The 14,010-nt window shown below is 39.2% G+C and overlaps 1 protein-coding gene across 4 annotated transcripts in view; it reads right to left on the reverse strand.

Annotated features, from left to right (window-relative positions):
• The window catches only part of LOC111249560 (transmembrane ascorbate-dependent reductase CYB561-like), a 44,670-nt gene extending 33,148 nt beyond the window's left edge, over positions 1–11,522 (reverse strand). Inside the window, exons 1-2 of one of the 4 annotated variants that reach the window (XM_022803566.2) lie at positions 11,221–11,522; positions 10,541–10,934 (exon numbers count right to left, since the gene is read on the reverse strand). In XM_022803566.2, the coding sequence (XP_022659301.1) occupies positions 10,541–10,650 (110 nt within the window). In that variant the 5' untranslated portion in view covers positions 10,651–10,934; positions 11,221–11,522. Of the gene's footprint in view, positions 1–5,173; positions 5,639–9,765; positions 9,825–10,540; positions 10,952–11,220 lie in introns of those variants that run through there. The other 3 variants (XM_022803567.2, XM_086986448.1, XM_022803568.2) reach the window with 3 other exon arrangements.
• Between the last annotated feature and the right edge of the window lie 2,488 nt (positions 11,523–14,010).

Raw genomic sequence — 14,010 nt, forward strand, 5'->3', positions numbered from 1 at the left:
CTTTTTCCGCAATTATCTTTTACTAAAGAAAAATATTCCAAATCTAGTGTTAGGATAAAACATTGTTACAATAAAAACAACATTTTTACTACTTGTATTGGCAGTACTTGAATGGAACTGGGATAATCCGCAACTTATTATATATATACACACACACACATATTTTTTTAAAGAATATACGGGAACTGCATATTTTAGTGGTTGGTCTTCTTTCTTTGTTTGCCTAAAACTAATTTGATGATGCATTATATACACCTAGAATATCGTGGTTCTGTATAGGCGTCGTCTCCGAGTGTTGGCCTTAATAAAAGGACAATACTTTTAACCTTCAGCACTGAAACTTTTTGAAGTAACAAGTGACTGATAGCCATTTTTTTTAAATGAACGAACTGCGTGTTCCCTGTGCGGTGTTCACAGAAGGAATATTGCTAGGTTTTTTTTGTTAAGTAACTTGTACGAATAAAGAAAGTTACTCGTGCAGATATTCAGCATAGTTTGTTTAACTGTGAATTTACGCTAAATAGACACATTTTTCTTACCGATTCTACTTGCCTTGATTATTCCTGCAGTCAGCACATATATATATATATATATATTGTGTACTTATTCATACCCTTGCGGTTAACTTTATTTGCGATAACAAAAAAAGTTGAGTAAATTTACTCCCCACAACGCTTCGGTTTCAAAGAATGACGTTAGATATTTCTTTCTAACAATCAGTAACAGTCCCTATTTGTAAATCATCCATTGCTACTCGGAAAAACAATTATCAGCAGCTCCCAACGAGACTTTGACCATATTGAAATTTCAAGGCGGTTCGCTCATTCACAACGGACAGCAATGTTCCATAGAAACACACTAACCTCGAAGACAACTTTTTTGTGCATTTGTAAAACGACGTTTTCACTTGTGATTGTAATTCAATGGATGACTCTTGTGCTCGTCGGATCCTACCATTTGCTGAACATTAGCCGTATCTTTTTCTCCAGAAAAATATATCGTACAGTCCCTATATCCCTACGGGTACTCGGTTACAACGAACAATATATGCTATGCTGCTACTGCATGAGAACGAATTTCTACCGTAAAACTACAGTGATCGTATTATACAGTGCAGATGAGCGAACGAGCGGGATAATAAATCCGGTTGTTAAACTCACATAGGGTTTAAGACGAAAGGCAAAATAAGCTTTTGCTAAAGGAGTGACGGCGACGGCGTACAGCCCTGAATTTGTGATGCGTTCACAGCAGCGGACGTAGAACAACAGTAACTCTTGTTAGATTCTATTCTATCTAAACCCTCTGAGTGAAAATAACGCCATCGTTAATGTCAAGCGACGAATATTTCGATACGTTTACCGTGTCTGTAAATAGGACTTTATTGAATCGTGAGATCGCATTGTGCATGATCTTTGTATTTGGATTAGATGTGGGCAATTTTCCATGAACATATATTCTTTCCTGGCTTTTAGTGGTTAGTGTCTTGGCTACTGCAAACTAGTCGACCGTTTGGTTCCGCATTCTGATAAAAGAAGGCTCATTTCATATAATAAAAGTAGGTCTTTAATCACCATCTCAGGACAGTTCAGAACTGTCAGAGCTTCCAGAGCCCTGACTAAATGTATCAGAGGATGTGGCTTCATTCTGCTTGTAAAAGATGGAACGTGCAATGAAATAATTGTGCTTAAATAGAAAACCATTTGTATCCTACGACTAAGTTACCTTGCTTTACTGGAGGCGCAAGGTGATCAAATTTAGTAGTTCCACAGCTCTGCTCACTTGCAAGGGAGTATACCTTTCAAATTCATGGCTCAATCCAAGAAAGCTTTATCCAGTTTATGACTTCGCGATAATTTTGTTGGTACCATTACATTAGTAGCTAAAATAAAGCCAATATGAGTTTATTATTTGAGTGCACCTCTTATACATTATGCATTAACATAATGCATAATGTATAAGAGGTGCACTACTAATTTCTACTAATTTAGTAAGATTTCCCTCGAAGTAAAATAACAACTTATGGAACACGCTTCTCTGTATTCTTGATTGTCAAGACTGTATAAATGACAACTTCATGTCTCTATGAAAGCCTCAGCTTTAGTGATCATTCAAAGACGATTGGTCCCGCGTTTTGTTCACCAATGTAATTCATTCTAGTACAACAGTCAGCTAAACATATGCGCTATATGATCTGAGGTGATAGAGAAATTCCGGATCTCAATTTACTTCCACAATCGCCTACGATGGCTTTCTTTCTTTCTGTAATCGGTAGTACCTTATCAGCAGCTATTACCATCACCAAAATAACTACACTGCCTGTTCTAAACATGAGCGGGTAGAAGGCAACACGCATCATTTAAGAAGCGCTAGCTTTTACCTACAGGCCGGAACCGTAAATGATCTATTTGGGACATTATCATACTTTCGCTTTATGTGTGCTGACGAAAAATCAGTAGTGAGAGCTTCGCTACCGGATTGGCCGTCTGCCTATCTGTGTTGTATCGGTACCGTGCGGCTGCACGTAACTTTCAGTGTGCAAACTCGCGTGTATGTGTATGGCATCGTGCGTCTATTGGCGCAAGACTCACTCTGACTGGGCAAACTTCAGAATAGCTTCAAATTTGCACAGACGGAAAATTGCTCGACATCTATGAGAGATGAACTCATGCGAAAAGACTTCCTTGGCGGCTTCAGCTACTGCCGTATCATCCCTTTGTGTTGCTAGTCGCAAACTTGAAGCGTAGCCATCTTGTTTTCGGCTAGCGTTTCCACTTGCACAATCGTCTGTGGTGAACAAGCACAGCTAGCTTGATGTGGCATAATCAATGCACATCCGGCAGCAGTAATTGCACCGGCTGCCGGCTAAGCCAAGAATGGGCGGGTCTCCTATAAAAAGGCAAATATCCGTTTTTGCAGCTTTCTTCACCACCGGCCCTGCACGGGCTTCTGCAAAAATGGTCTCTTAGTCGATACATGGAACAATAGTTTGGTCTGCACAGTTACATAGACACCTTTATTGTATAATTTTCAGGCAGCATGGATAATTGCTACACAACTCTAACCTCAACCAAAATTTCGTCCAAAAGTTTAATGGAATCGGCGACAACAGCGGTAGTAACAATTCTCCTTCAGTGAATATATTGAAGAGCAGCTTTAATATGCATCGGTGCCAGAGAAGCTATGACGCTCCATTTCGTTGTATCATGATGAGATAGTGTTTTATCACTTCGCAATCGTCAGATCAACCACACTGTGTGGCAGACGGCGAAAGATATAAAGCAATAAATACAGGAACATGTAAACCTACAATGTTACCAGCCATTACGTATATATATAATTTTCATTATACGTACCATATGTCCCCGGATTAAAGGAAGCATGTAACGATACATGTTTTTCAATACAATTGCTAGAAAATAGTTAACTTGTAGTATTCTGGTGCTGGCCAGCTTTATTGAGGTACGATGCATGAGAAAATTCCCCTCTAGACACTCACTAGGCCACGTGTCACAAAATATAGTAACATAGTTTTACGCTTTCAAGCAGATATGTTTGGGCAGTTTCTGCTCTAGGATTAGCTCCGGGACGACTTAGCCCAAATCCCATACGATATATCCCTTTCCATTGAATGAAGAAATGGAAGCTTCTTTTTTCGTTCCTATAATGACGAGTGCTTTCCTGTATCGTAAAGTATTTTAGATATAGAACCGGGATCTTCATGGTTGGTGAGATTCGGGGACCCGCGATGTTTCGACGACTTTGTTTTGTTTTCGCTCTTAGCACCTTTCCGGATGAGCCAATGTGCCCGTTGCTATCATGTCACGAATATGTACACGTACCTTTAGCTAGTCTATTAATGTACCAATATGCACAAATCCTGTCCAGCATGGAAAGCTGGCTGACTGCACTAAATCCGATTCTCTTCTGAACTGCTTCCTTTTGTAGCCGGATAGTACTAGAGAAGGTTCGGCCGTCGTGGAATTAATCTAAGATGCGGCAAATTTTTGGTTAAGTATATCTATGTACCTGTAGCGGCGGTACTGGGTTTCGTTCAATAGAATACGGGTGCTGTCATTTTGCACAAAATGATCCCATTTCAGCAACAGCGTCACCCCACAATAAGCCATCATTCTTCCACCAACAGTTGACGGTCGTTGCAAGCCAGCTACAGGCCCGACAGCGATTGTTTTGGACCAACGCCCAATTTCTGGCCGTTTTGGGGGCTCCCATGTGAGACGGCGGTTGCATTCTCGTCAAGGCCACTAGCGTTACACTTCACGCACCGGTATAGCGATGATTAGTTTTACTGCCGCTGCCGCAATTCAGATTGGTACTTTTCCTAACACCATACTAATGTAGTACGCTGTAGGCACGGTTGGGTGTGTATAAAAATGGGTATACGTCGTACGCCATACCAGTACAGTATATCACTGTATCGAAATGTTGTGTGATTATTATTAACGCTAGAATTGGCTGCAAAAACAAGACCCTGCTGTAGATATCGGATAATTGGGTTTTTATTTTGTGTAACTTGGCGAGTACGTAACGGTTAGCGGAAACTGTTTAACAGGAATTTTTGAGAAAAAAGTGGTGAAAATTTCTGTGCATTTGTTGACAAAAAGGTTGATGCCCCCAATGTCAATAGGCTGGGCAACAGTCTGACTTAATCAAATTCAGCGAGTTGTCATAATTCAAGGAAACCTGTTCTAAAAAAATGCTGTTGGCGTCTTAAGTGTTTCAACGGAAAAACTGACGTTTATTGACAAAAATGTCTATGAAACTTAACGAGACCTTCTAAGTGGTTGACAGTCTACTCTGAATTTGATATTGAGTCGCGCATCATAATGATAGAATGTTTGAGGTAACGCAGGTACTGACATCAATCCGTCTGAACATTTGAAGTTCCGGTGCGAATGAAAACTGCTGCATTGGACTAGGTCTTTAGATTCACCCAACCGTGACCAGCCAGGAAAAGTAATCACTTGGAAAATCATTTTAGAAATATATTCTACTTTTTACAGTAATAATAAAAATGCTAATTTACAGGTAGTCGAACAGCTTTATCTGTATAAAGTAATATAGGTAAGGTTTGTGCGGAGGAAATAGGCACACATAGTGCAACTATCCAACTTAACTTACTATCCTATCATAATATATAATTCGAGATACTTACTTTCCGTCAGAACAAAAGATGCTACGAATGCGTTCCATTGTTGTCTGTGTAATTGTTCTGCGACTTCGCTATACGGTGCTCTCAACCTGCATACCGCCAGGCGGTACTTGTTTCAAAATGTACCACAATAGTTCGTCGAGCGATTTTCAGTTACTCTTGGAATTTTTTTTCAACTATCCTCGACTTTCACTAAAAGTGCATCGCACAGGTTTAATCCAACGTCTATAACAAATCTGGATGGCTATTTGAACACAAAAAGATTGTGTTCCGGTTGCCGTTGGATGTTCAAACAAACTATGACACGCTTTTTGACTACAAAGTCGACCTATGTTAAGAGGTCACTGCGGACGTGGTCTAGGCTGCTCTGACGTTAACCAGGCTCAAACATGCTGCACCTCACCGTCGTTCGACGCTGGTCCTAAAGAACCAATACTCAAAGCGCTGTTTAATATCAACTTCTGATCAACGAGCATATTATCACAGCCTGCAGTGCCAGTAGCGCCGCCATTACTAGTTTATACGTGTAACTACCCTCTCCTTTCGCAGGCATCAGCTACATTATCCTATATAAGGCGTATGTACACTATTAATACACTTATTTTTATCGCGCTACGTACAGGACGGTATGTCGCTATGTACGAAACCTTCTTGCAACGAGTGTCCACATGGATAACACGGTCAAATTGGAGATAATCGAGGAATCTATTGTACTGTTTTAATGGAGATCCGTTAAGGGTATAGCTGTCGAAATCAAAAAGCGTTTTGATATTCGAGTTCACTAATTTGAAAGAATCACTCACGTATATTCTATCTACAGCATAATAGTAATCCGGCCGATGGTTCGGCAAAACGCTGGGCAGGCCTTAAGCGCAGCCAAATTAATGGCCATTAGTCTGGTGGATGTTCTAGCCGTTGCTCTATAGAGCTTATAAAGGTGCTCCTTAGGGAAACTGTATTCAACGTGCACCGCTTTGAGTAGTATACTTGATAACAGATGGACATTTTTTGAACGTCTATTTTCTAGTACGCCAACTGGTAATAATCTTTTAGGCTTATTTTATTTAACAAGAGAGCACACAGCGTCAATACGTTTTATTTGCTCTCAAACCCTAAAATATTTTCCTTCAGAGCAAGGGCCAATACACTGCACAACAGAAAATATTGCCAGTTACCCACGTATTATGCACCTACAAAAGGAAAATTACTAGAATTATGATTTTTGCTAATTATTTTACTGCCTACGACACAGAGTACTCTGAAATGGGTATTATGAGAAATTTAATATCAGACGTACAAATTAGATGGTCAATGAAACGTCCACAAGCATGATGCAGATGCAGATGCAGATGCAGATTGGGCAAGCGGCACCATAAGGCTGGCCAACTCTATCTCTTGAGTTACTCTGCTACCGAACCAACCCTTCAGGTCTGCGTATCGTTCGCTTTTGACTCGTGTCAACTTTCCTCGCCGACCGATTTCTACGCCCCGCCAGCTAATTTTTTCTCGACCCCTTGATGCCCACTTGATTTCTTGGCTAAATATGCATAACATAATACTAACAACGCGCCAACAACGTATAATAAAAGGAACGCACGAAGAGGTTGTGCTGTTTTGAGACAAAGGCCATCTCACACCTTCAATGGTGATATCCAGAAAGTCTTAGCAGCTAAAACTAATATGCAATAAAGATTGAGAATGACCAAAAATTAAAGAAAATATTTCATCAAGTCCTAAGTAGACATTTCTTTTTTTGCTTTATGGGTGGCTTTCGAGTACTCGATAACTGCTAATTCCTGAATCTGTCACGCCTTAGAGAAGATGCGTTCAAGAAAAACAAACATATCTATAACAGGGCAAAGTAGTGTATCTGTATACTATTGCGGTCTACTTTGTTTTCAAAGTTTCTTCCGTGATTTGAATTTATTCGTGTTTAGACACAGTGCCCGTTACTTTCTATAGGTTAGGATATTCATTCTAATAACATCTGCAGTCGCGTTTATCATTTTTCTTTTGTACTTGTAGTTTAATCATATACAATATGTTTATGAACGTAGAAGATTACCCTGTTAATATAGCACCATTTACGTTACCTATTTACTTTAAGTAGAAATCGTTTACATTGAATAATTCTGTCCATAAAATATATAAAAAGACCATCCATAAAGTTTGGTCAATCGAATTGATCGCTCAGAATTATCTATGATAGTTTCGTTGGATAGTTTGAAGGTAGTGTGGCAAATATTGTTTTGCTCTACCTATGGATTAAATATTTTATCAACACGTGAATATTTGTAAAAACGGACCGTGCCAAATTAGATGTACTTGTTTCTCTCCTTATTAAAAAAATGATATTAATGTATCCCAGAAATAGTTCTGTCTGGCGTAACGAATGCTGTGACATTACCATAGGAAAACTTCTGTAGAAGGCAATACGATATATACTTTTGTAAATATAGATTGAAAATGTATCCGACAAGCAAAAGAAAGTGGAAAAATTAAAATAATATTATGTAATCCAATAAATAATTCACATCGGAAATGGAAGGCCAACCTTCAGGGAAAAATAAGCGTGCTTATTTTAAAAATTAGAACCTAAAATTCATATAGTTCCCACGATGCTGTATAATCTACTAATTATTAAACAAGGTGTACGTTAACTGCTCTGCGTATTTCTTTCTAAGGAACTTTCAAATGTTTATATATATAATTTGCGGTAATAGCGACATATTGTCGTGTTTTCATTTTTGCTATTATTCTGTTAAAAACGGAAAGCCTTTAGTTAGTACACTAAATTATCAAGAGATGAATGTATGTCGATTCGTTCATGCTTTGTTGAGAGAAACTTGCAGTAACCGACGTATGTAACTGTAATTAGTAGTTATCGCTTAGTTAATATTTCCGATAGTGGTTCTGAAGCTAAATCGCGAGGATATGATCTAATTTTGTAGGCAAAATGAAAACTCAGATACATATAAAATAACATCTTCAAACGAATCTATTCAAAGCATCCTTATGATGCTGAGAAGATCTTGTGCGAAAAATTTCTCTACACATGAAGGCTCAACTAGGGGCATCTAGTTCCATATAATTGCGCGAGTGATAATCATGAGCGGCAATAGGTGACAAACGATTACGTCATCATTGTTAACATATCACATCTATATAATAAGATTAGTCGCTCGAATTGAAGAAGGACACTTATGTAGTGGTCAAACCGGCTAAGTAAGCTAGCCAAGGGCAATGGAGAAGTGTATGCGGTGCCAGAAAATCACTTTTATCGCTCAGTTGCATTCACTAAAGAATCAATCACTCGATTAATTAACCACATGATCCAGAGAAAGGTATAAACCTCTGCTATATGAAGATTAGTCAGGAAATTTCAAAACGTTGCCCACCGATAGGAAATTAGATAAATGGAACCTAGAACCTAACATTGATCTCATTAATATGAGCGCGAAAGAGCTTGTATATTTACCGGGATACACTATCGATAACCAACGTTCTCGATGACATAATTATTTTTATGTTGCATTCGAAAGGAGTGAAGTTCTAAAATGGGTCTGCCCGAACAATGTAGCTATCTACCAATACATTTGTAATTATGATTAACTTACCAATATACTTGGATTGATAACTAACTATAGAGGCAATACTACGCAATTGCTTTCTGACTACACTGAAAGATGCTCGCTCGTAGATGCTGCCCGATACAACGGTTTCTGCACCCGTTTATTATTATTATTAATTATACAATAAAGTTACACATATGTATCAGTCGTGCTAATTATGATATGTCCGTCTATCGAACGATATTGTATGCCCTAGTCCGTTACCACATCCGGTCACAAAGCTAGCAGACGGAGATGTGTTGGTCATATTTTAGCTTTCTAAAACCGGTCTGCAGTAATCCGCAATCGATATAACATATAACATAAGAAGCCAGGACAACAAAGACTTAATTGATAAAAAAAACATAGACAAAATATTTAATAAAATTAACACTCACATGTGAGTGAAAAGGACACTGAGACATAAGACCGTAGCTTTGATTAACATTGGTCTTGTGAATATGTTTTTTACTTCTATAGAAAAACGACAGTATCTTTCGCTTACAGTAGCACATACAGTCTAATACATTATTACAAAAAATCCTTTGCCAACAAGCGATTACGCTTTCCTTTTATTTGTCCTCTACTTATTATTATTAGTCAAGCCTGATTGTTTCGGAGGAGGGGCCTACTTCGGAGGAGGTCCTTCTCGAAGTCAACTAGGCGAATCAGCTAACCAATAAAATCTTTAACACTATCGAGTTTGACCACTATTTCTGCCAATAGATAAATTTTTCCATTGCCCCTAACACTTTTATAATCAGTCTAATCAAATAAAATCTATAGCAGCAGCGGCAAGAATAGAGACCAGCTGAAGCGGTCATAGTACGATACCATTATAACTAATTAGTTAGTTCTCATGGCTACCTATGGGCGTCTCTCCCTGAACTCGTCTCTGTCCTTGCGCGGTCCGATGGTCGCGTCGGACAAATAATAAATTCATGCATCGAAAAAAGTTATGCTAGAAATGAAAAAGTTACTCACAGCGGAGTAGTCGTTCTTTGTCGCCACTGGTAGTCTAAAAACATTCGTTCAACGGACGGGGCTTTAAGCCGTTCTTTTGTCGCTGTCGTCCCCACTGCTACTGCTGGTTACATAAATGGCAATTGTTGTCAGCCAATCTTCGTCGTCTGACGTTTAGGCTACGCTCATCTTCTATATTAACATCAACAGAATTACGCGTAGGAGTATTTTCAATTATAGGAATAAATGATTAATACTAACAAACCTGGATGTACCAGCTTTAGACTCGAATGGGGATTTGGCCTTACTATCCATGGGTAGACATGTCTGCGCACAGGTCTAGCTAAGCTTTTGCGCATAAAATTATGCTTATAAAAATATTTGACAACAAGATTGAATCTGAAATAGGCGAAGGTAGGTGGTCATAAAATAAATTAACGACCCTGTTTACTTATACATCTGGTTATCCTTACGATCTTAATTAACCTAAAGAGATTGTGGCACAAAGCAAATGCGAACTATCATTTTACTGCTACTGGTTGCGGTACCTAATACCGCATATTTCAACACCACTCGATTTCTAGAATAATGTCCAGAGCTCTATATTCTTACTATGTTGAAAAATTCATTCATCAACAAATCAGTGTTGTTGTTTTATCATAGCCACGAATTGTCATTCGCCCTATCGATACACAAGAAGATGCAAGCTTTCAACCCGGACGAAAATCAGGGTGTTGTCTATTGCAGAAAATAAATAAAGGCTATGAAAGCAGACCTGTTACCAATAGCTACTTACTTGTTTTCTATATGTCTTTTGGACTTGGAAGAGCTTTTGTGCTTCTTCATGTCGCCATGAGCACTTGAAGACGCAGCTCCGTTCCCTGATGAGCTTATTCCGTTCTCCATCAGATGACAGAACTTCCAACGATTTCTTTAACAGAGTAGTTGTCTCCTAATAAATGTTGACTTAACTGCCTTATCGGCAATTGTAGCAATTTAATGGCACGCACAAAATAGCGAATCTTCACCTCCGGTATATGGGTTAGCCCGTCCGACCTTATTCTGATATATTGGTATCCACTTTGACGAAAAAACACTTTGTTGTTTGGTCACACCCTATTGATGTAAAAGAGTTTTCTCAGCACTTCCAGGAGTAGTCAATGCAATACTGGACGCACACGAGCTGTTAACTGGAATTACCGTCAAACTAGAATTTTATCTCTTATTTGTAGTATTACTGTATTTTTATTAATTATTGGACACTACACCTGCTAGCTACAATCGAATAATAAATCTAAATCGGTAACTAAATATAACGGTGAATAGGCTAAACGCGGCATATAACAAATATCCCGAACAAATAACACTGTGCCAAAGGCGCACTAAAAATAAAACTCGGCAGTACAGTTGTGGTAATGCTTTATGAATTGATGGGTTCCGAACGCCAAGTGACCAGTAAAACATGGTACGACATACGTTGATACTCAGCAGGGGTTCCTTGTGTAGAGGTAGTCTGTAAGAGACGAACCAAGGCTCATTATACCGCCAGCAACGAGCACTATCACGTTTCCTTTAAAATACTACGCCACTGTACTGATATACCAATAATATGGCCACGCTAATATGCGATTCTAGATTTGTCGTTTGTGGGATTTACTGCGCGTTCACTTGCCCCTTGGCGCTACTGTGCGCGATTCTACCAAAACCAAGTGGGTAATAGAGAGAGCGTTTCGTCAAGACTTCAGACGAATCGGCTAGCCACCGTGTGACCTGCTGCCTCCGTCGTCCGAGCTATTGCTGCGACTCTGGCGGCGGCAAGGGATAACGAAGGCGAGGAGCTAAAAGGTTCGTCGACTTCCTTCAGTGAAGCAGCGCCGGCAACGACGACGACGACGATAACCGCGACCGCAACGGCATCACCAGCTACATTGGCAGGAGAAGGATTGTTCAAAATACAATGGCGCCTTTAGTTGATACAACACTGACGTTGAACTTTTCACTGCCGCTCACGTTCGTACGTCATTTAGCCCTAACCAATATGTCTCCTCATCAGCACAGAGTGTAGCTAGGATCCTGCTCTGTGCAGCCCATTCCCTCCTGCTATGATAGTGCTACAGGGGTCGGAAATATGGCAAAGGAATACACTGCTGCCGTTATCCCATGCCAGTGATAAAATAGGTCCCCGTTTTGAACATATAGGACTAGTAACTTCTACTCAGACTGCAAAGACACGTTTCCGTAAAACTAGCCCAATGACCTAAATCTAACCGCCAGTTCAATTTCAGCTAAGGCATTAGAATATGGGTTAATTGTAAGAGTTTTAGGAGCTTTGTATGAGAAGATTCAAGAAGTTGTTTCTTTAACTGACAATATAATGATATCGATTATACTGATAAGCCCTTAAGCGTTATCTATTCTGCTTCTAATAGTTTCGGTATGCTTTCCTCGGCTCGGGGTAAAGTTTAAAATACAATGTCTGATTCCCGTTGCCAATTAAATAGAAGAAAACGTAGTACCGAATAGCCGGCGCTTAGACAATATATGTCAAGTTTCTCTTGAATGATCAGATCAAATTTTCATTTGACATTAGAAAAAATGTCTCAGGAGAACTTTCAACCAGCTCGCAAATTCTTTCCTTAATCGTTTTTAACGCTCAAAGAAGCCCACCATCTGTTCTAGACATATTTGAAAATTACAAATATTTCGTGCTAGGATATAGATTAAAATGAACAGCATTTTATTTGCAATTAAATAGACCGACAATCGTTCAGGAGGTCATCGTTTATAATTAAAGTCTTCGTTTTGTCAATTTTTGTTTATGCGCTCAGTAACGGAATCTGATAACTACAGATTATTTCTACTTCACTACAAACGCTTCATGAAGCTAACGACGGATTAATCAGGCGTCTCGTTTACTCAGATTAAGTGTGTATGAACAGCAACATAACAAACGGCAAGCAGATTATGCAATCTTAATGCTTTAGCAAGCACGTAAGGCCCTTTTTATATAAAAATTGGATCGTTCGTTGAAGACAGTGCGTTGTATTGCAGGTATATATGTATATGGAGTGTATATTTAACCTCGATCAAGATCTATCGCTAGGTTTGAGTTCAGTGATCTCTTTGAAGCAGCTAATTTTGTTGATGCATATTGGAGGCAAATTGCGAGATGCCTTTGGTTGGGCAAGGCCCCGAAACTACTTACTTCAGCGTCCTGCTCCCAGAAAGACAATGTGGATTTTACAATGGAAACGATAGCAGTTTTTTTCCGAAAATAATTGGAGCATAGCTTTTTCCTTATAACCTAAAATGTTAGTTTTTTAGCAGGCTGGACGCGTTCGTACGCCTCAGTTGTAAGGTTGAAAACCTGTTTATAAACAAGTACTTAAGCTTTATAATATCCTTAAGCAGTTGCCTCTTCGCTCCTAGTTATGATAGGATGATGATAAATGGCTTTGAGTAAAACTATAACGCTCTATGGTTATTGAAAGAGAAAAGTAAACGATTCGGACAATTCGCAGAGAACTCCGAGGTGGTTTAGCAGAAGGGCTTTCGAGAAACTTCAATACAAATAAGAAGACTACGAACGAGAATGATGAGAATGTTGGAACAGGCGTCGTTCGACCCATCATAGGCGTTGATCGCACATTATGGGGAAGTTCCGCAGAACTGAGCATTGTAAAGCTACGTGTAAACGTAAGGACGTTTAATGCATGTTAAAAACGAAAACAATAATGCAACATTTCTATAATAAGTGTGATGGAAGATCATGCTAAGCATAAGGATATTTTCAAGGTAAAGCAGAATTTGGACCGGCGGAAGGAATAAAGTGTAGGTAAATTGTGAAGTAAGCGTTAGGGAGTTACCGTTCCGAAGGCTGCAACTGTAGTTCAATCGTTCGCACTCTCTACTTCAGTCATCAACATTTTTCTTTGCGTGCCGTTCAACAATGTGGAAAGACAGTAACTTTAATAAAGCTACTTATATTTTCAAACGTTCACTTGCAAATTTAAAATCATCTATTAAGTCTAACGGTCGGTACCACCATTAAGCATTACTTCAGACATTCTGAAATGATTAACTCCATCTCACTAGGCAGTACGCCCTTGAATCCTTCCTAACTGAAAAAAGACGCGCGTATATCGTACGGAAGCAAGGCAGTCGTAATCACTGTCAGGTAGCGGATAGGGTTCCCGATAGAATCCCTTACCAAGATCATTTGATTGGGCAAAGCAGTAACAAATTGCACACTGTGAAGATCTTGTG

This window comes from Varroa destructor, unplaced genomic scaffold, assembly GCF_002443255.2.
Source record: "Varroa destructor unplaced genomic scaffold, Vdes_3.0 BEIS01000004.1, whole genome shotgun sequence".
Classification (NCBI taxonomy): domain Eukaryota; kingdom Metazoa; phylum Arthropoda; class Arachnida; order Mesostigmata; family Varroidae; genus Varroa; species Varroa destructor.